Source organism: Nelumbo nucifera, chromosome 4, assembly GCF_055504915.1.
Source record: "Nelumbo nucifera cultivar China Antique chromosome 4, China Antique-T2T, whole genome shotgun sequence".
Classification (NCBI taxonomy): domain Eukaryota; kingdom Viridiplantae; phylum Streptophyta; class Magnoliopsida; order Proteales; family Nelumbonaceae; genus Nelumbo; species Nelumbo nucifera.
Window position 1 is genome coordinate 38540122 of NC_142652.1, and position 23017 is coordinate 38563138.

Consider the following 23017-nt stretch of genomic DNA (forward strand, 5'->3'; position numbering starts at 1 on the left):
AAGTCATCCCATTATGCTGGTTTTTTCATTCCACAACTTTGTACCTTGTAAATGAGATAATATAAAGATTGGTCTTGATTAAGGGTGTTTACGATTCGGTTAACTGAACCATGGGCCTATTTTTGAGACCAAATTGGTACTACTGGTTTATGGAAAGCTGGTAATCAAAACTGAATAGAAGCCGATCGATTAGCAAGTTGACCAGTTTGATTAATTGGTGGTTCGGTTTGTCTGTTTGTCATTTTATTTTGTTTTTACAATATATATTATAAAAAATATATAAATATATAATATTATATTTTAAATAATAAATAATATGTTATATATTATAAATATATATATATATAATACATTTATTATTTTATAATATATAAAAAATATAAAAATATATATAATATACATATATATATATAATATAAGATATATGTATACCGGTCTGTTCATTGTTCAATTAACCGTCGGTTTTCTATATTGGTTAACTGAAATCAAACCAGTACCTTTGATTTTTTCAAAATATCAAACTGAAACTGAACTAACCAGTTTGGTTAACCGAATTTTCAATTCAATTTAGTTTTTTGGTTTTTCTTTCTCACGCTGAACCCTTGAATATACAAGTCTGGAGTTCTACCTAGTTCATCACAGCCATTAATTTGAGATGAAAAAAAATTTCCGATCACAAATAGAGGGTGAAGAAGAAGCACCCACTCTGTTCATTTGAACCCCACAAAAAAAGGGTTGACCTCTTATTTCTAGTTTTAGCATACAAATGAAAAACCAAAAGGGTTTTTCATTATAGGCATTTGCACGTGAGATAGGTGAATAGAGTGGACGAAATTTTGGACTTACGAAAGCATAAATAAGCATTACAGAATTTACAAAGGTATAAATAAAGGAAAAGTAGAAAGAGTTTGTCTTCACAAAATAGCATGAATGAAGCAGATCAATAGGCATCAGTTGTCTTTTCTTCTCGTAAAATTCCATGACTGGTTTCTTCAATGGGAATATATGGATAAGAACTTACAAAGGTGAAGTAGAAGGAAGACGACGAGGGCGAGAGGAGATTAGAGGGCGAGAAGAGATGATGAACTGGGGATGTTTCGAGACTCTGCGAGGAGGGAAGTTGAGAAGAATCTCGTTCCTGGTGGAAAGGTTTCAGCACATCATATCTGAACATATATATCGCAGGAAAGAAAGAAATACAAAACAAAAAACAAAACCTAACCTGTTACATTTTCCCATCGCTCTCCTAAGGTAATAACAGAAAAATACAAAGCAGACAGAATAGATGCAGTTGGAGCCCCTCTCCTGACAAAAATGAACAATTAATTCAAAAAAAAAAAAACTAAATAAATCGCCAATCTGATCTTAATTTCTATGTTTTTATCATTAATTATAAATTATAAAAGTACTAAAAATGAATTAGGGTTCCATCATTCAAGAAAACAAACCGGATAAAGTGAAACCAAATCAATTGTTAACACAAAAAGCGACATAACTCCCTTTGATAGGGTTTTGAATTTTTTATTTTTCATGTGCGTATAGGGTTTGCCATCCCTAAATCCACCTGGTTGCCATCCCTTCTCACTCATTTTAATATTAAATATAATTCATGATTGATTAGTTTTATATAATAGGTCACTTATATTTGATATAACCAATATCACTAACAAATAATTCCACAATTTTTACGTTGATAATGATTAAGAATTTTAACCCCATTGAATTATATATTTGTGATTAGTATAGTAGAACTCATTTTGATTAATTAATGTCATGCAAAAAAAATAATTTGTCTTTTTCTTGCTATTTTAATGAGGCAAAGTTTAAAGTTTTCTTGCTGTTTTCGATATCAGTATTGCGATGAAATGCATACCAAACTATAAAGCAAAGTTTTATCAGAGACGATTCAGACCTCAATTAATGAATTGTAATTAAGGCAGAGTTGAGGTGAATTTAATTATTATAGGTTGAAGCCCATGACTGAACAGACCTTCTTGGATGCACTCCAACTGTGCAAAACTTTGCCGAAGACATCATAGAACACGACCTTGGCATGAGTCTGAGTCATCTCCACAGAGATGAAACCTTGGCCGGGGTAGTGGAATTTCACTCCATCTCTGTTCAAGACAGCATCACAAATCCACGCTTCTGAACCAGCCCCACTAGTCAAAAATTGGATTGGACTGCATTCCACACCCCAATTTCACTTTGTAAAATTGACCTTGGCACATATTAATTAACTCAACAGTTATAAACAAGTTTACCTTACTGGGCTACTGATGCGCATCAGGCAATGGTCGTGCCCATTCATGTACATATCAACATTGTTGGCCTGTGTACTGATAATGTGATTAACTAAGAAAATTTATTATATATAGCTATGGTACTAATTAATTATTTTAATTCTCTCTCTGTCTCGTTCTCTTGATTGCCTTATTAGGGAATAAGATAATAATAAAGTGGTTGAATTATTATAAGATTGAGATGAGTTGGATTAGGATTGATTGGTATAGATTCTGACTTGAGTTGATTTAATCCTTCTCGATTTATATAATTATCAAGTTAATGCATTCTTTCTACCTTCTCTGTCAGAAGGTTGAAACTTTGATTTGTCTGCAGCTTTCAACTTAAGGCTCAATTTGGAAATAGTATAAATATATATAGATACAAAATAATATAAAACACAAGGTTTTGCACTCTACATATTTGTAATAATACTACAGATTTTACAGTTTGCTTGTTAGTCTCTCTGTACTGCAGCTTCAACCCCAATAACAAGCGTATATTTGTAATGAATTCTATGGTAAATACATGGGGTATTGTGCTTCTCTATTTGGCCCGCTGAGGCCCATTTATCATCTTTTCGGCTAGAAAAAGTCCATTGGCCTTGCCTATGTTTGTTCTTGATCTATTTGCCTATGTTTGGTTCATAAAAATGTAAAGTTGGTTTAATTTTGCAAAAATAAATTTGAACTCTTGCCAAATAATTTTTAGTTTTAGTTTTGATAGGAATAAATACAAATTCCAAGATTAGAAACAAACATTTTCAAAATTGATCAACTTTGAGTGTAAACATGTATTGAAATTTATAATTTTTGTTATTTTTAATACACAAATGCATTATTATCAAATGCCTACGTACAAAGTTGTACCAACTGATGAGGGGTGGTTCGTTGGTATATTAGCTGGTTCACTCTTGCATAACGTAAAAATGCCTGCAAAATTGAATCTGCAGGGTATATATATGCATTGAAGTAGTGTTTGCATTCTTCAAACAGAGTAGTGTTTCCAATGCATGGCGGGGATGTGCTGTGGGACATTGTGAAGGGCTGATTTGATCTCAGATATCGGCCATAGGTTTTTCTCGTAGCCTCAACCATGCCGCGGGGTACTATAACCCCAACACTGGTTATGGTGCTTCGTAGACTCATTTTTAATATTTTAAATTATAATTAATCAATTATATTTTATTAGTTCTCTTATGAAGTGTTTTCAATTTGTTGTTGACCATGTCGATTGAACCATTTGAACCATCACTCGGTCAAGATTCCTGATCCGATTTTAGTAAAACCTAGTGGATAGTTGAAAACCGTTGACTTAGTCAAAAACCATTTGACCCAGACGGTTGGACCATTGACCCATTCGATCCGGTGGACGGTTGGAAACTGTTAACTTGGTTAAAACTGTCCAACCTAGACGATTGGACCGTTGAGCCATTTGACATGATGATCAGGTCATAGGTTGCACACTAACTGTGTATGCAAACTTTGTGAGGCCATAATTTTGCACTCTGATGTCTGATTGTGGTGATTTTTTTTTTCTTTTGGGTAACTTTTTGAAATCTATGCGTCCCAAGATGCTGTAGGCGCCTTGCCCCGCTATTTTTGCTAAAACCCTCCTCTTTTTTAATTTATTATTAGTATTTTTATTTTATTAATTTTATTCTTATTAATGTTTTATTTTTTTAATCAATATTAATTTTAAATTTGTTTATATTTTTTTATCACATGTTAAATTAATTCATACTATTGATTTGCACTTTGCTTAAAAACACAGACAAATATTACTTTTAATTGATTGGCAGTGTAGATCACTTTACATTGTGTATGTGAAATACACCGAAACAAAATACAGGGTGCGACCTGAACCACACAACATCTTGCAGAACACCTATATAAGTGTCGTGTGGTTCAGATTACCAAATTTTGACCACAGTAAAGAATGCCTATTCTGCTATGGTTTGGTGTGGTTGAGACCACACCACCCAATTTCTCAATCACACTATAGAACACTCCCTTGATCAAACACATTAAGATATTTGATTCCCATAGAGTTTGATTTGAATTGATTCTATCTTTCTCAATCGGAGTAATTTATGTACAAAAAAAAGAAATCGATGTAATTCTCAAATTTGATAATCAATGAATTCTTTCTACCTTCTATGAGATTTTACATGTTAGGGAATAAGATCCATTAAAATAAAGTGGTCAAGTTATGATAAGATTGAGATGAAGTGCTTGCGATAAATTAAGACAGAGTTTGATTTGAATTGTTTTTTATTCTTCTTAGTTTATTCTTATGATGTAATTCTCAGAGATAATAATCTATTAATGCATTCTTTCTACCTCCTCTGAGATTTTACATACCTGAAGAATGGGAAGAAGCTGCTCTACAAGCTCTTGGGTGTCGCCATGAGTCCCGAAGCTTCTAATAGGGTGGTGACCAATGACGATCTTCCACTTTGCGGCTGAAGCTCTCAAAGCTGACTCTACATCCTATCCACAAATTAAAACCCATTGAATGATACATAATCAATTCTTTACCTGACTGGTTTTCCTCTGTCATGGAAATGGGCCCCATACACAATTATTTATGTACCTTAAGAAGGTTTGAAGTATAGTTTTTTCTAGGGAGAACACCTCTCCAATCAAAGACCTGATCTTCTGATGGGTCGATAGTAAAATATTCATCAGCAAAAGGGGTTGTGTCGATGAAGAAAAACTCTGCAATTTCTGTCGAATAGGAAAGAAAAAAAAAATAATAACCTCAGTTGGCTTCTTAGATTTTTATCAAAGAGAGGAATTACAGAAAAAGCTCTACACAGGAGAGTTATCTCACTAGCATTAACAATGTAAGATCTCAAGCACAGCCATCTGGTATCTTTGAGTGTAAGGTTTGAGCTCAGTTCTGCCTCCGCATCGCCCATGTAGTCATGGTTCCCCAAAACTGCATAAAGAATTTCTGTTCTTATAAACAATAAACCTTTTCAAAAGATAATGTTCTTAACCTATTACAATTTAAACTCACCACTGTACCATTGTTTCTGTAAGCTTTTATCAGTGTATATCTTGGTAAATGACTCTTCAAAAGCTGTATCTTCAACACCCTTCAGCCCTTCTTCGTAAAAATTATCCCCAGTTGAGATAACAAAATTTATGTTGAGCTTTGATCCAACCCTTCCCATCAATAGCCAATAAATAGAAGTTATGTCGTAGCACATGAAATTAATACTTGGTAATAACCATCTAGGAAGGACTAAACGGAACCATAACTTCACATATAAGAAAGTAAGGAAGATAGAAACAAAGAAAATAGAAATGAATGCAAAGGGAGTCGATCATCCTCTTTTCTCAGTGGAAATATGTTACTAAATTGTTTAGGATATGAACAGATATTGAAAAGCATATATATAACAGGGAAATGAATTCTTACTTAGTAGACAAGTCCTTCAAAATAACGTAGAAGTACCCAAAAAGAACTCTAGAAGAAGAAAAGAAAGCAATAAATCATCCAAATATTTACGTTCAACAAATTGAAATAGAGAAAGAAATTAAAATTCAATGACCTGGTGAGCAACTTCAGATTGATTATGAGCCCCTTTTCTGCCCCAATCTCCTACGACCAAAAAGCTAAGTGACCCATCTGCGTTTGGTGAGTGTTCAAGACGCTGGAGCTCGGCAAGTGTAGATATTAAACATAAGCCCAAAATAATCATCAAGGTAAGGAATAAAGCCATGGATTTGTAGGAGAAACCAGACATGACTCTGATGAGGGATGAAAGAAAGCAAACAAGAGATGAGATGAAATGCAGTTCTATATAGAGAGAAGCGTTTCAATGGTGGTCCTTAGATAAGTCTACTGAGTTGAAATCAACATATTATACATTTAACACCAACTCAGAACAGGATAACATCCATAAAATGTACATTAAAAACTTCTAAGGTGACAGGGATGGGAATAAATAATTCCAATGGATGGACGAAGGCCACCTACTTCTGAGTTCCACGCCCACAGGATTTCACATATGAAACAGCTTATTTTTAAGGAACAGAAATAAAATATCATAAATTCAGTAATCAGTTTGTTATATTAATCAGGTAGTATGGTGAAGAAGGCTGAACCACCGGAAATCTTTAGTGTGGGAAGTTGGTTTTTCCCCAAATTAACCACATATTTTCCTTCCTACAATCAGAACTCATGAGAAAATTTGGGGTAAAAACTCTCAGCCATGTGTCTAGCTAGGATGAGCCCTCTCTAATGGACAATATTACAATATTAAAAGAAATAAGATTGTTAGTTGAGATTTCCAATATGTGGCTAATCTACAATGTTTCCTGTTCCTTGGCTTAAAAAGGGTTGGTGGTGTAGGAAACGTCCCAACTTATTAACCCAATTAAGAAATCCTTTATTTCCGGCATAATTTATAAGGTAAATTCCACATACCCCCGATCCATGGTTGCCGAGAGGGGATCTACCACTTACTTCCCTACATTTTTGTTTAATTTTTTATTTTTTATTTTGCCTCAGATTACCCTATAAAAACACAACTTTCCACACCCCCATGTTATCAACAATTGAGTGGGCAATTACGAAATTGCCCATTTGTTGTCTATATGTAGAGTGACCAAGGTGGTGTTTGGTATCTTGGTCTGACCATGATATATTGTGTTTTGAAATGCATGTGGATTGGTCTACACCCACAGCCTAATTTTTCGTCCATGGGTTTTTATCATGGATTGATCCACACTATTGTGGAATTTCTTACCAAGAGTGATCAGTGATTCCATGCAAATTATCCTAAAAATAAAATATTGTTTTTTTCCTGTTATATAATATTTAATGTTATGTACATTTCTTAATTGAATATGTGTATATATTCTATTAATTATTATTTTTGTATAAAATTAGTGCTCTTGGTAACCTAATGATTTTTTTGCTTTTTATAATGTTTATTAATTTTTAAATTGTATTTAAGTTTAGAATATTAATAACTTCATAAACTCTTATCAATTTGCTAAAAAATAAAATATTATTTTTTTCTAATTAACAACATAGATCACCTCACATGTTATAGGATGGGATACATGGAATCAAAACACAAGGTGTAGATAATGCACCACGCAATTGAAGAATGCCTATGGGGGTATGGTGTGGTTCAATCCACACTTCTTTGTACATGATTCAGAACAACCACCCTATTGAGATATGATGTCTTTACATCCACATCACAAGCACACCCAATTTCTCATCTACACTGTAGAACACCCCAAGTTGGATCAATTTTTGTCATTCAAATAACTTTTCTCAAAACCTCTATAAAATGGAGCCACGTAACGTAACAATAGCGGTGGTTTCTATTTTAAGATCCATTAATTTCAATATAATAATAGCCACGTAACAATAGCATCTTAAGATCCATTAATTTCAATATAATAATAGCGGTGGTTTCTATTTTATCTTTGAAAAGTTGCAGTCAGGGATGGAAAGTTACCTGCCTCTTTCTCATGCAGGGGAGATCAATGTTAATAAATTAAAATCTACACTTTCTCCTTAGGCTCAGTATGGAAGGAGTACAAATACAAATATATATAAAATAATACAAAATACATGATTTTGCACTCGTACTCCTTCCGAATGGAGCCTTAACCACTTATTTCATCATGACTACATCTTTATTGCCTACATCTCTTTCTCACCGCATGAATGCGCTTATTATTAGAGACTTTTGTTGGGGTTGATTGTTCTGAATCATGGAGAAAGGAGTGTGTGTCCTACAAAATCAAAAGTCTCTATCATCTTTCCTAGAGCAAAAATTTTCAACGTTAATCATGCTACAATACATGGTGTTTGGAAGCGTGGGCGTTTTTGGGATCGATTTCAAGAAAAAACGCCCATGCTTCTAAGACCCTTTTTTTGGAAAAAAAATGCCTTATTTTTGTTTGGGAGTGTTTCTGCTAAGTAGGGAGTGAGCAATACTATGTTGTTTGGTAAGATGATTTTCATCATTGTTTTTCATGTATGTACACACATTATCTTATACCCTATAAGATGATGCACGCCAATATCATACCAAATTATATAACGGTGTTTATCAAATCGTCCAGATTAATTGGATGGTTGTTTTATAATTTCTGGCAGGACTTTTCAAATGTATATAGTGGAGCTTATTTTCAAAAGCAGAAGTTAAACTTCTTCTAATTCATCTTATCTAATACAAGTTTGCAATATTTCTCTATATTTATGAGAACCTTCTCCATGTAATCTTTGCATCATTCCATTCATCCTCTTTTAGCTGTGATCAGACATGGAAAATGCCGAGTGAACAATGAAGATTCCTTTGCTGTTTCTGCTGCTTTCTCTCTTCCTCTTGGCTCTGGCCGCAAAATGGTCGCCGGTGATGGCCCAAGATGAACCGGAAGCTGTACTTGACACAATGGGTCGCCAGCTATATTCAACAGCCACGTACTACATCTTGCCTGCCATCTCGGGTATGGCTGGTGGGCTGAACTTTGAGAGCACCCAGAACGGCACATGTCCATTTGATGTCATCCAAGATGAAGGCGAGGAGTCCGGCAGTCTCCCACTCTCGTTCTCGCCCGGTGAACCCCATGGAGGAGATCATCCGTGTGTCCACAGATCACAGCATCAGGTTTGCCATCTAGACAATTCTCCTACAACCAACCGTGTGGAGCCTCAGAGTCTTGGACGAATCAACCAATACGTATTCTGTATACACATGTGGGTCTGTAGGAAACCCAGGCCATGGAACGCTAAGCAATTGGTTCACAATTGAGAGATACGGTGACGATTAGAAGCTTGTTTTATGCCCTACTACCTGCGATTTCTGCAGACTAGTATGCGGAGAACTGGGCATTGTTATCCAGGATGGATTCAGACACTTGGCTCTGCATTCTGGATTCAACCATTGAAGATCAAGTTCAAGAGGGCCGAGAAGCACTAGAACATTCCCACTAGTGTCAATTCAGACTATACATAAGCGCCATGTAGGATACACTATTTGTCAACTCAGTTAACTGTTGGGGGCAACGGTTCACCATCCATAAAACGCATCAGCAGGGTCCCGATTTACGAGGCATGTCCAATTTTTCAATAAACTCTTGAACCAAACAATGAAATATAAGGACATTTGTTTAAACTTTTATATAAATCCAACGTGATTCTGAAAAACAGCCACAGTTCCAAACATCCCCATAATCCTTTCTGCTGCTTTTCCCAAAGTACCCACAAAATCAAAGCAGCAATAATGGGTCCAGAAATATCATGAACACACAGCTCAAAGTAAGGCTTGCCTTTCTTAAAGACAAACCACAAGGAATTGAAGCAACACGACAGTGATGAATTCGGTGAACCAATCAATGAAAAAGGAGAAATCAATGGGAACGAAGGCATGGGTGACTGGGATGGCCAAGTCGGAGAGGAAGACTTTGACAACCTGCGAAACGATGACCTCTTGGATGAACAATAAAATGAAGAAAGCGTTACAAGGACAACACAGGTCCTCAGATGGAAAGCGTTCTTAATCGACATTATTTTGTTAAATGCAAGGTTTTTAAAACTGAACCGGATAATGAACCAGTTAAGGGTTTGGTTCTCGGGTCGAACGATCCGATTGTTCAAATGAAACGGATGGCTTATTTTAACAAAAAATTAAAAAAATAAAAATGGCCAAAATTGTTGGACGGTTCAAATGATTTGAACAGTTTGAACAGTTTGATCGCCTGGGTCAATGGTTTGCTGACCAAATCAACGATTTTTGGCGAAATAACAGTTATAGGGTAAAACGGACCGATTCCTGGATTTTTTGGTCTTACCGTTAGGTCCAATCCGATTTTGAAAACCATGGTAAAATGAGAGATTTGTACATACCCACATCACGAATAAAACCAATAGCAAGTCATGGTTCTATACCATTTAATTCGTATGCCCCTCCCTCTAAACCAGAGCAACAAATCATGGATTGGTTTAGATTTATTGCAGAAAATAGAGATAATGTATGGATCCTTATTGGGGACTAAAACTCCATTCGTGCAAGTGAAAACAAACGTGGTGGGAGACCTGTATGTCCATACCAAACTTGAGATTTTAACAGCATGATCAATGACTACAGTTTACTTGAAATGAACATGCTTGGTCCCCAATTTACATGGAAAAAATGGGTCTACCTGGGAGCGCCATGACTACATTCTTATAAACAACACTTGGAGAAGGGAATTTCAAGAAGAAACTCTGACTAATCTCCCATTCTCCGCTTCTCCTGGATACTTCCAGACCAATCAATTTTGGTCATAGACTAGGGGTGATCATCGGCTGGGCCGAGCCGGGGATGGGCTTTGCACTTATGGTAAGGGCTATAGCTTAGGCCCGGGCCCGGTTTGGCCTAGAGTTCCAATCCTAAAACATAAGCCCTAGCCCAGGTCTACATGGGCCCGGTCCAGGTTAGGCTTGATTTTGGGCCAATATCTTTCATATATAAAACATTATTTATCTATAATATTTTATATTAAATGACATAACATGCATATAAACTTATTTTATACATTATATAATATTATATTACATATAATATAAATTATACATGTTATATTATAATATTTACATATAAAATATATAATCTAATGTAAAATAACATGTATACATATGTATACATTATACACAAAATGTATAAGTTTAAATATATGCAGGTCAGCTCGGGCCCGGGATGGGCTTGAAATATTAAGCCCATGCCCGACCCTAAAATTTACGGGCCTGATGTGGGCCCAGGCCGAGGCTGGGCCTGAACACAAAACCCAGGCCCAAGCCCAGAATTTCTGGGCCGGGCCATGCTGAAATGGTCACCCCGATCCTAGACCATTTTGCTTTGAAGCCATGTATGTGGTGCCAAGACCCAAGGCTGGAAAATGTTGTAAATAACGCATGGAACATTAACACTCAAGGATCAAGAATGATGAAATTCATAAAAAAAAAAAAGAAATCACTTGGGCCGTTCACCATTCGGTAAGCTAATTACACAGGTAAATGCTACTACCTGGGTAAGTTTTTCTTGGGAAACACTTACTCGGGTAAGTGCATTTACCCATGTTTTTTATTTCTCATGTAAATAAGACAATGGCCATTTTAGCCATAAAATGCCAGTATTAAAATGGGCATTTTTGTCTCATTCAAGTGTTGGCAACTTTCCCTTAGGTGGGAAAGTTATTTACCCACCTAGGAGATGTGTATCAATTACCCAGGTAAATGATACCCGGGAAAATAAACTTTCCTTGGTCCCCACATAAATCTGAAAAAAGAACATGGGATTCTTGGTCAAATGGGAACCAAAATCCCATTGACCAACTTTCCCCCCTCTCAAAATCTGAAAAAAAAAACGCCCCCTTGGTCTACAAATTGAAAAAGCGGAATAAAGATCATTTGGGAACATTTTCAGAAAAAAGGAAAACATCTTAAAACGAATTGAAGAAACCAAGGGAATAATTATTGGAAATCCAAATAATCGTCCTCTCATTATGTTGGAAAGAGTTCTCCAAATTCAATTAGAAAACATTTTGAAGAAAGAAAAAACTTTTTGGACATAGAAAGCCAAAATTGATTGGCTAAACTTTGGAGATAAAAAATACTTCTTTCTTTCATACTATGGTGACTATTAAGAGTAAAAGTATAATCTTCAGAATCAAAAATGACAATGGAAACTTGATAAATGACTTGACTAAAATTGTAAACTTCCTTCATGAAAAATGTAAGGAAAGATTTAATTTGGATGGCCCTAGGGGAATTGATAGGGCAATTGAGGACACTCGCAAAAGCATCACAAAAGAGCAAAATAACCAAATTGTAAGAGATGTATTGAATGCTGAAATCTATGATGCTCTCAAATCAATTAAAGACCTCAAAGCTCTGGGCCTGGATGGTTTAAACACACATTTTTTTTTTAAATTTGGCATATCATAGGGAACTCAATATGTGAGGCTATAAAAAGCATTTTTCACTCGGGGAAAATCAATTTAATTTTCAATGAGACCTTTATACTGTTGATTCCCAAAACAAAGAACTTTGATTCAACTTACAATTATAGGCTCATAAGTTTATGTAATATAATCTATAAGATTATTTCGAAGATCTTGGTAAATTATGTAAAACCTTACCTTGATGATATTGTCTCCCCTTTCCAAAGTGCATTCATCCTTAACAGGCAAATAATAAACAATATTCTCATTGCCCACAAAATGTGCCATTCAATGAGAAAGAAGAAATAGAAGGGGGAATCATGGCATGCAAGATTGACATGGAAAAATCCTATGATAGGCTTGAATGGGATTTCATAGAGGGGGTTCACAAGAAATGGGGATAAACTAGACTATGGCCCATATAAAATCAGTATAGTACAAGATTCTCATCAATGGATTGCCATCAAGAAGGTTAACTCCAAACAAGGGTATTAGATAGGGGGTCCTCTGTCCCCCCTACATTTTTGTACTTTATGTAGAGGCTCTTAAAAAAAAATGAAATTGAAGTCTCAAAGCCCAAAAGCCCGATGGGTTGTAGGATTTCTAGGGGTGGCCCTTGTATCTCCATTCTCCAATTTGCTGATGATTGTCTTATTTTTGCAAAAACTATTATCCTATCCTATTATCAAGTTAAAGAGATTCTCAACCATAGTTCGCATTGGAATTGGGTTAATGCGCAAATTTTGACAAATCGATGATTTTATTTCTAAAAAATATCCCAAATAGATTCCAAAGAATGCTTTCCAAAGGGATAAAAATCCCCTTGAACTCTAAAATAGAGTCTTATCTTGGAGCCCCTTTGATTACAGGGAGGGTCACAAAGAAAACTTTCGATCTCTTGAAGGAGAGGAAAAATAATAAACTTTCCAGATGGGAAAAGAAAAATTTATCCCTGGTGGGAAGAACCACATTACTAAACTCCACTATCAGCTCAATGCCTCAGTTTTTATTGAGATCATTCATAATTCTGGCGGTGAATGTGGAGGAGATAAACAAAAGCCAAAGGAACTCCCTTTAGGTGAATAACAATGGAAAATGCCCGATCATTCTAATGAGTTAAAATAAAGTGTGCATGCCTAAACCTTGGGGAGGTTTGGGATTAAAAAATCTTCAATGGGTTAACAATGCAAACCTTGCCAAACTAGGATGGAAAATCACTATTGATAAAGAAAATTTGTGGTTCAAAGTGGTTAGGCACAAATATCTAGGGAAGGAGAACTTTTGGAATGTAAAAGAAAGAAGGGGATCTCTTGGGCATGGAGGGGAATCCTCCAATCCAAAGACCGTCTTACTAGAGGAATAAGATGGACTGTTGGAAATGGCAAATCAATTAACTTTTGGAAAGACAAGTGGGTGGAGGGGGCCACCATAAAGGAATTGGAAAAGCAATCCCCCAATGAGGAGTTAAAAGTTTGGGATTGTATTGATCAAGAAAGAATGGTAAGGAATGAAAGTTAAAATCTGCAATTTAGTCCCTGTCATGCTTGGAATAAAATAAAAACAATATTCCTCCCTTCAAATCCAAAAGATGACAAAATTATTTGGAGTTTGTACCTAAAAGGTTCATTCTCTTTAAAATTGGCTTATAAGGAGGCTTGTGTGATGGACAGAGGGCAAGTTGGGACTAGATAAGGTACAAAAAAGGTGTGGAGAATGAATGTCCCCCCCAAAATCAAAACATTCTTATACTTATTATTAAATAATAAGCTCCCAATGAAGGATCTTCTGAAAAAGAGAGCATCCCAATCAAAGACAGGTGTAGTTCTTGTGGAGATGAATAAAATGTGGATCAGGTTTTTAAGATGTGCCCCCTCCACCCACTACATTAATCATCTTAATGGTGGAGAAAGGGAAAATTTAACTATTATCCTTTGGTTTTTGTGGAAGAATAGAACCAATATTATATTTAATAACAAAGGGCTTAGTCCTTTGATCTTGAAGCAAGCTCGCTCCTTGATAGCAAAACTAAAGATAATTAAAACCACTTCTTCATGCCAAAACTACAACAAGAGTTGGAAACCAATCTTGTGAAAAAGACCAAGAGAGGATACCATAAAAATAAATTTTGGCGTGTCTTATAGAGAGGATTGGTCGTGTGCTATTGGTTGTATAGCCAGGAATCATATGGGAGAAGTTTTGGATGTGAAGGTATATCCAATAGGATCAACCACCATCAACATGGCGGAAGCTTGGACGTCATGGGAAACCCACAACATGGTGCAAAATTACAAGAGTCAAGCGATCTGCATTGAAGGGGATTCTCTTAGTCATATCTTGCCTTAAGAAAAAGATCAAGACACTGTGGAGACTCAGATCCATAATCGAAGAATGCAACCACCTAAAGAATTTGTTAGAAATGGGAGCAACTTACATTTATACCTAAAGGATTTGTTGGATTGCTCGCAGAGCCTTCGACATCAACTCCCCAATATTTCTTTCCCCCTCCTACCCTCCTCTTCTTCAGTGCATTTGTAAGTGGGATCTTTGGGGAAGAGCTACTCACAGGCTTGTATAACTATTTCTCTTCTTATAAAAAAACATATTTATACTTAAGGGTTACAATCAGTTTTTAAAACCCCTTGAAGAAAGTGGCTTGGGTTTTCGAGAAATGAATTTGATAAAAGAGAGTTGTTATTATGAAATTGAGTTAGAACTTTGTAAAAGAAAATCCCACTCTTTGGTCCTCCATTAACATACCAAATATATCAAAAGAGGCCATACTTACTAGACTACTAAAGATTCTCTTTCTGCATCATCCATTTGGTCCATCATGTTAAAAGTCCAAGATGCATATGCAGTCTCTGTAGTGATGTAAGGTGGCGTGGCAAGTTGGTGATAATGGGTGAAACAATAATATATTGGGTAAATTATAGGGACCTCCCTAACTATGGGGTTAGTGAAAATGATCCTCTGATACTTTTTTTTTTGTAACAAAGACCCCCTAAACTTTGGTCATTAGACAAAGATCCCCCTCCGTTAGCATTCCCTAGCTTCAAAAAAGATTATCATCTGATTTTGCATTTGATATTCAACATTGAAGAAGCTCACACCTCACAATTTAATGCTTATTCGACCCACCTTTTCTTTCTTCTATCTTCACTAGAAACCCATCTTTCTCCATCGCAGACACAATCTAGAACCACCATAGAACTAGGTGGGTGATATTAAGATTAATAGAGTTATCTTGTTCTAAGTTACTATACAAAATAATTGAAAATAGACAAAAAAAAAACAGGAAGTAAAGTTGTTCATATCTTTAGCAAAAACAAAACAATTGCATAGTGTTTGAGGATTTCCAAGTTCATCCGGACATGTTTGAGGCTCCTGTAAGGTAGTTACCGCATCTAGAATTTAATAAATAGGATCACAATGCAGCTTTCAATTGGTTTTTAGTCCCATCATCATTAACCATTTTCTCATGTTTGATACCGATTTCATGTTACCAACTTTCAAGCCGAATTTTTGAGTCAAGACTCTTAAAGAATACATCATACCAACGGGCACAGAAGCAAAGCGTCCAATGCCTATGAAAGCCTCCTTGATACGAGCATAGTCGAATCTATGAATGTTATACCCTACCCATATTCTACCATTCAAGATGCCAAATATCTTATCAGCAACATCCTCAAACGTAGGTGCAGCCACCACCGATTGGCAAGTAATCCCATCGCTTTGCTCTAACCTCAGTGGATCCGCAAAGAGGTCTCTAGGTCTTATGAGAGTACAATAGCTTTCCAATTTAATGAGCTTCTATGGGCAGACTACAATTACTCCAAACTCTAGCACCCAAAACCATTGTCGAGCTCTATCGGGTACTATTGTTTCTAAGTCAAAGAACACAATCTTTGTTGAGATCCTTTTTTTCTTAAAAGGTTCAATTTGATTGGATTTTAATATCTTGGTGGGGTGGATTGTTTTGTAATGGATGGCCACCATGTGGCATTTCCTTCAACCCAATCATCTCTCTCTCTCTCACACAACTTTAAGCTTCTCTAGAAACCTCTGTTTAACAGTTTTACCATGTAAATTGAAAATAAACCCTACTGCATTCATGTTTTTTATGGCAGAGCAGTTTTACCAAAGAACTCCATAGTATCTTTATAGAAAGTGATTGTTTATCCCTTGTTAGACTCCTTTTGGTGCATGCATAGCCAACATCATTACTGACTGCATGAGTTTAACCCTTTTCTTCTCAATCTACAACTTTGGGCACGCTAGTAGGAACTTTAACATGGTTTCTTAATCACGATTTAGAAAAGCTATCTTGCTCCATTCAAGGCATTTGTACTTGGTCATATGAACCATAATTTCTTCTTGATCTTATTGTACATGACCTTCCTTCTTTATTAATGGATGCTTGGATGTACTTTTCGAAAAAAAAAATGTCTTTGTCAGAGAGAGAAAAGAAAGAAAAATAATATATTTATATATTTCTCTTGATTACATAGCTATACAGAATCCAATAAAGAATAGTAAGAATATGTTACAAGGTACAATCTTCTAAGAGACTATTTTGGAGACAAATCAACATGATAGCTTTTCTTCAATTGAGAGATAGATTGAAATCTTGTTTTATTCTCAAATATTTGATTATGACTTGAAAAATTCAAATCCAATCTTGCTAACTTGATTGAATTGCCATCTTGATCTTTGCATGGATCTATACACCAATTAGGGTCTATGGATCAAGATTTAAATCTTATGGGTCTTTGACATACCTCAAGATCAGGAGGAAACATAAGTGAACTTCCACCTTGAACCGAAAAGACCTAAAGCGCTTGTGAGCTACAAGAAGCTCATGATTGGCTCAAAACAAAGAGTCACCACCCATTTAATTTAAGAGGAAATGGGTCCTCTATAAACTTTGGAAAATTAATTTTATTTTAAATATAATGATTCCATTTCTCCAACTATATATGAGGAACTCGACCAAGAGATTCTAAATTCATTTGGACTAAGAGAAAAAGGAGTCAAGCACTCCTCTCTCCAAGCTACAAATGGCAGCCCATCTTTAGGTTTGTCTAGGCTTACAACTTTGCAAATTCCCTCCAAGAATACTTATGCCACATCTTAGGCCATGTAGGGGTGGCCCATAGCTAGAAAATGGCCATACTATGTTAAGCGGTCCACCATTACCAGAATAACCAATTTCCTATTGAATGTCATTAATCCTTCAATAAAATTCATTGATATTTTAGTCCACACATTCTCAAGGATTTGTAAAGGCTGTAGTAGACCTAGAGTTGGCAAAATTTCAGTCTTATTACTCTAGGGCGTGCCACATTCTTGGATCCATTGTTTGACCTCTTTTCTATAGACACTCCAATAGCAAACCCTCCTTAGCCTATGTATAGTGTTTGGTATCCAAAGTATCATCTCTTTGGAGATACATGGTTTTCTTCAAACAGTTTGAGTTCGAATAGGGGCATTGAACTGATGATGACACGCCCTTTTTCTCTATAGAAGACCTTGTTTAAACTCGTACTTGGATTTTGGCCCATGTTCCTCCTATATGGCCTTAATGATCTATTTATCTATCTAAGTTCATTTATCTAACTCAGTATGGATCTGGAAATGACATGTTGTTCCCCTTCAACCCTTCTAGAGGGATCATCAACAATTGTGTCATCTTTTCATTTCTTGTACTTGAGTTCAAACTCATACCCAAGAAGTTTACTAACCATTCTCTAATGGGTTTGTGTACAATTTCTACTCCAATAGATGGCCCAAACTCTTGTAATATGAGTATAGTGAATTTATTGCCCATGATATACGGTCTCCACTTTTGAACTGCTAATACCACCACTAATAATTCCTTATTATAAGTAAAAAGGTACAAATTACTTTAAGGGGCGTTCTTTTTTTCAGATTTTGAGGGGGGGGGGAAGTTGGTCAATGGGATTTTGGTTCCCATTGACCAAGAATCCCTTGTTCTTTTTTCAGATTTATGTGAGGAACAAGGAAACTTAATTTTCCTGGGTATCACCTCCTAGGTGGGTGAATAACTTTTCCACTTAGGGGAAAATTGCCAACACTTGAATGGGACAAAAATGCCTTTTTTAATAATGGAATTTTATGACTAAAATGGTCATTACCTTATTTACATGAAAAATAAAAGAACATGGGTAAATGCACTTACCCGAGTAAGTGTTTCCTAGGAAAAACTTACCCAGGTAACTGCATTTACCCGGGTAAGTAACTTACGGAAAAACAAACGGGGCTAAGGCTTTTTTGTAGTAGGCTATTGGCTGACCTCCTTGAGATAATATTGCACCCATACCCTATCCAATTGCATCACATTCAATGGTGAAGGGGTTATTAAAGTCAAGCATGCCCAAAATGGGTGCACAAGTCATCATCTTCTTGAGGGTATGAAAGGTTTGTTTATCCTAGTCATTCCAACCCTAACCATTTTTCTTTACCAATTGGGAAAGAGGATTTTCAATGGGGCTGTAGCTCTTAATAAATTTCCTATAATAGCCTACGAGGCCCAAAAATCCATGCAACTACTTTTATTTCTATGCTTGGACCATGCTAACATACTTTTGATTTTATCTTAATCCACATTAACTCTTTTAGAGATTATATGACATAAGTAGTCTATGCTTTCCACCACAAACATGCACCTGCTTCATTTTGCGAACAAGTGATGCTCCTTTAAGGTTGTCAACACCACTCTCAAAAGAACTACATGCTCATCAATGGCGTTTCTATAAATCAAAATATCATTTATCAAAGAATACCAAAATGAACTTTCTCAAATGTTTTTTTTTTGAATATTTCATTCATAAGAGCCTGGATTTTAAACATTGTTTGTAGTGGGCTTCATGCATTTTAAACATTGTTTTATATTCATCTTCTTCCTTAATTGTTATTTGATGGTACCCCGATTAGAGGTCCATCTTTGAGAAGATGCTATCTCCATGGAGTTCATCTAACAACTCATTAACAATTGAAGCAGGAAATCTGTCCTTTATTGTGGCTCTGTTAAAGGCTCTATACTCGGTACACATCCTCCACTCCCCATCCTTTTCCTTCACCAAGAGCACTGTACTGAGAATGAATTTGTAGCATTTTACTGGTTGGTCCACGTTCCAAATATCTAGGTTCTCTATGTCCCAAATCTTTGAATTTATAAGTCCCCTTAGAGATAGTGTATTGTAGGCATAGAATTGAGAAATTCTAGATCATTGGCCTAAGGGTTCTCAACCATTGGGCCCCAAGAACAACATCATACTCCATTAAGGGTAGTACAATTATTATCATTTGCCCCCCGAGACTTACATGGGCACTTGTTGACATCTCCTAGCCCCAAGGAGTTTCTCTCCATTGGCTACCTCCACATCAAAAGGTTTCCCAACCACAATAGGTAAATTTTCCTTCTCAGCAAAATGTGTGTCTAAAACTTATTTGTTGACCCACTATCAACAAGAATATAAACTATATAGTTTAGAATATTACCTCTGATTCTCATGGTGTGAGATGCACTACTTGAATTGGATAATGCATGTAAGGAAATTTTAGGCGAGGGATGAACTTCAATACTGGTCACAACCAAACCATCCTAGATTTCCACATGGTCTCTGTCATCTTGATGATCCAACCATCTATAGTAACTTTTGAAACTTGCACTTGTGTTGTGCATGCCATTGGTCATCACAACTGTAACAGAGGCCTTTGGCGCATCTCTTGACTTCAAGCATCTTGGCAGGAGTAGTGCTCATTAAGGGTTGTCTAGGTTTATCGGGTTTTATCCGTTCCATCTTCTTATGAGCATTCAACTCCTCTTCTTCTAGGAGAGCCAATTTGGTCACCCTTGCTAATGTCATGGGTTCATATTTCTCCACCGCTGCCCTTAGATTTACCCAGAGCTTGACTACGAAGCAACTAGACCTGTTCATGGGCCAAGTAGCCCGATGGCCCAACCCAGCCCTGCCCACACCCCGGTCGGGCTTGGTCATGTAATTAGGCCCGTGGGCTTGACCTCGGGCCTAACACAGTAAGCCCGACTGTGTTTCAGGCCAAGTTCAGGATTTGTCAAAAAATCCCGGCCCGATCCGACTCAACATTATATATTTTATAAAATACATAATATATGTATTTTATATATTATGTAAAATATATAAATAATATAATATTTTTTGAAATATATAAATTTATAATTTAATAAATACATTTTTTATTTTTTTCCTTTATAATTTCTCTCTCTCTCTCTCTCTCTCTCTCTCTCCCTCTCTCTCTCTCTCTCTATTCAGCCGCTTTAGTAGTAGTAATAGCATGGGCTAAATTTCGAGCTCGGGCCCAGGCCCGAGCTTTGGGATTTTTATGAGGGCCGGGCTCGGACCCAAGTTGTAGGCCCGATGGTTGGGCTAGGCTCAGGCTCGGGCCTTAGAAAAATCTTTTAATACAGAGTGAAAGCCTAGCCCGGCCTGGCCCATGAACAGGTCTAGAAGCAACACAGTAAGAACTCTTTCAACAACCCCTTAAGTTTGTTTGACAACCTTTAGAATTCTTCCAAATAGTCTTGTATAATAGATGATTAGGTAAGTTTAGTCATCCTCATCGCATGGTAAACCCCATAGGCCTATTAAACCTACTATCAATGGCGGTGACAAACTGTCTCTAAGTGGAAGCTGTCTTCAACTAGCAATACCATTCAATAACCTTTCCCTCAAATCCCAGACTTGCCACTGATAACCAATACTCTTCTGAGACTTTATGCAACGACTCAAAGTATTGCTTGATCAAGAGAAGCCACTCGTCCAAGTTGGTACCATCAAAATGAGGGAGCTCTACCTTCATCCTTCTCTGGAAGCTTGTTTGGTAACCACCCCTTTGATTAGAACCTTAAGATCTGGCATGTGATTCGTAAAAGTTCTTTTTGTAATAGTGCTTTCGTAAAAGTACTTTCATAGAAGTACTTTTATAAAAGTGCTTTCATAAAAGTGCTTTTACAAAAGTGCTTCGTAAAAGTGATTTCTTAAAAGTACTTTCATAAAAGTACTTTTATAAAAGTGCTTTCATTAAAGTGTTTTCGTAAAAGTACTTTCATTAAAGTGCTTCCGTAAAAGTACTTTCATTAAAGTGCTTTCGTAAAAGTACTTTCATAAAAGTTCTTTTATAAAAGTGCTTTCGTAAAAGTGCTTTCATAAAAGTACTTTACGAAAGTACTTTTATAAAAATCAACTAGGGATAATTTTATAAGTGGTATTTTAAAATTCAACTAGGAATAATTTTGGAATAAAAAAATTGAATAAGTGCTTATTGTATAAACACTTAAAAAAATCTGTAAATTTGGGCTTAAAAATAAACCCTTATTTTTAAAATAAGCACTTATTTCCCAAATACCAATAAGTGCTTAATGGCCCAAATAAGCACTCCCAAACATGGCCTAAAAGTTTTTTCTAACCCACCCCTACAATTGTAGTACACCTATACTCAACCAAGGGCTACATTTAATCATTTACAGTGTCCCATGTCAACAGGTCGGATTTGGCAAAGAGCAACCTCAACCCGCAAATGACCTGCAACCCAATTAAGGCTGATCCGACCATAACCCGGTAGGGTCAGGTCAATATGGGTTTACCACTTAATCGGATCCACTCGCATTCCTAAGTTTCTTTTAATTTACGCCATACATTGGTTCTAGGAACCCTCTGTATAAACCAATATAATTAAGTGGTTCATTTGGATAATACCAAAAAATAAATAAACAAACCAGGTGGTTCATTATCAAATAAAAATAAATAAATAAATAAACCAAGTGGTTCATCTTTTGGATAATAAGTCTACGGAGTTCTTAACATTAGAAAAGTCCTCTTTATTGTTTTTTTTTTTCTTTTTTACTGTGAATGCTAGCAGTTGTTCTATGATGGTTAATTGTTGGGTAGAGAAGACGATGTAAATGGTTATATCGGATTGGGTTAAGTAGCAACCCGAACAGTTATGAATTAGTTATGAATTTATAATACTGAAATTTTCATATTACATTGCTATATGGTTTGCAACTGCGATTCCATGATGTGGGTCACCACGGCAGAACAAGGATCGATTTCAATCATCTTGATTTGGTTCCTGAGACGGTTGCACAATGAGATGCGCTTTCCCAGAACCTAAATAATCTATTCTCCTAAAATTTCTCCTAAATTACCTCACCCACTATCCCCCACTTTCTTCAAAATTATCTCTAATTCCTATTTATCTTCAAAATTATCTCTAATTTAGTAGAGAGTTTCTCTCTTAAATTATCTTTAATTCCTATTTATCCTCTTCCCTACTTTTTATCTATATCTATCTAAAGAAAGTTTGTATTAAAAAATCTAAGAATTATTTAAATATTCTAACAAAATTATATAATAACTTTAAAATATTTATCAAAAACACAAAGAATAATTTTATATTTTTACAAAACATATCACAAAATTATGTATTAAAAATTAAAATTATGTTCTTCTAGATTATCAATTTAAATGTTTTTCAAATATTTAATAATACGTAATAGTTTTAAATAAATAGTTAAAATAACGGAATTATATAATAAATTTAAAAATGTCTTCAAAGTAGAAAAATAATTATAACATAATATTGAAATTAATAATAATTTAATATATTACAAAATTAATAATGAAATTATATAATAATAGAATAAATTATGACTTTATGGATAATTAAATTCAATAAATAATTAATATTTTAAAATTTAAATATTTTAGATA

General features: G+C 35.6%; 1 protein-coding gene and 2 pseudogenes across 1 annotated transcript; 1 reads left to right on the plus strand and 2 right to left on the minus strand.

Annotated features, from left to right (window-relative positions):
• Positions 1 to 940: 940 nt before the first annotated feature.
• LOC104607330 (purple acid phosphatase 3-like) lies at positions 941 to 5464 on the minus strand. Its single transcript, XM_088903747.1, has 6 exons — positions 5308 to 5464; positions 5119 to 5226; positions 4879 to 5012; positions 4647 to 4775; positions 1223 to 1305; positions 941 to 1166 (listed from the first exon to the last, which is right to left on the minus strand). Exons 1-6 carry the CDS (start codon positions 5462 to 5464, stop codon positions 941 to 943), a joined length of 837 nt encoding a protein of 278 aa, XP_088759873.1.
• Positions 5465 to 8605: 3141 nt separating this feature from the next.
• On the plus strand, positions 8606 to 9241 carry LOC148792204 (kunitz trypsin inhibitor 5 pseudogene; annotated as a pseudogene).
• A 6309-nt stretch (positions 9242 to 15550) lies between these two features.
• On the minus strand, positions 15551 to 16238 carry LOC148792205 (protein NEN4 pseudogene; annotated as a pseudogene).
• Between the last annotated feature and the right edge of the window lie 6779 nt (positions 16239 to 23017).

Excerpts from the sequence above, each read along its gene's own strand:
- LOC104607330 (XM_088903747.1), bottom strand. The coding sequence starts at position 5,464 with ATGGGAAGGGTTGGATCAAAGCTCAACATAAATTTTGTTATCTCAACT. Across the intron at positions 5,013-5,118 it reads ATCTTACATTGTTAATGCTA|AAATTGCAGAGTTTTTCTTC; the intron begins GTGAGATAACTC and ends CCTATTCGACAG. Across the intron at positions 1,167-1,222 it reads GCGATGGGAAAATGTAACAG|ATATGATGTGCTGAAACCTT; the intron begins GTTAGGTTTTGT and ends ATATATGTTCAG.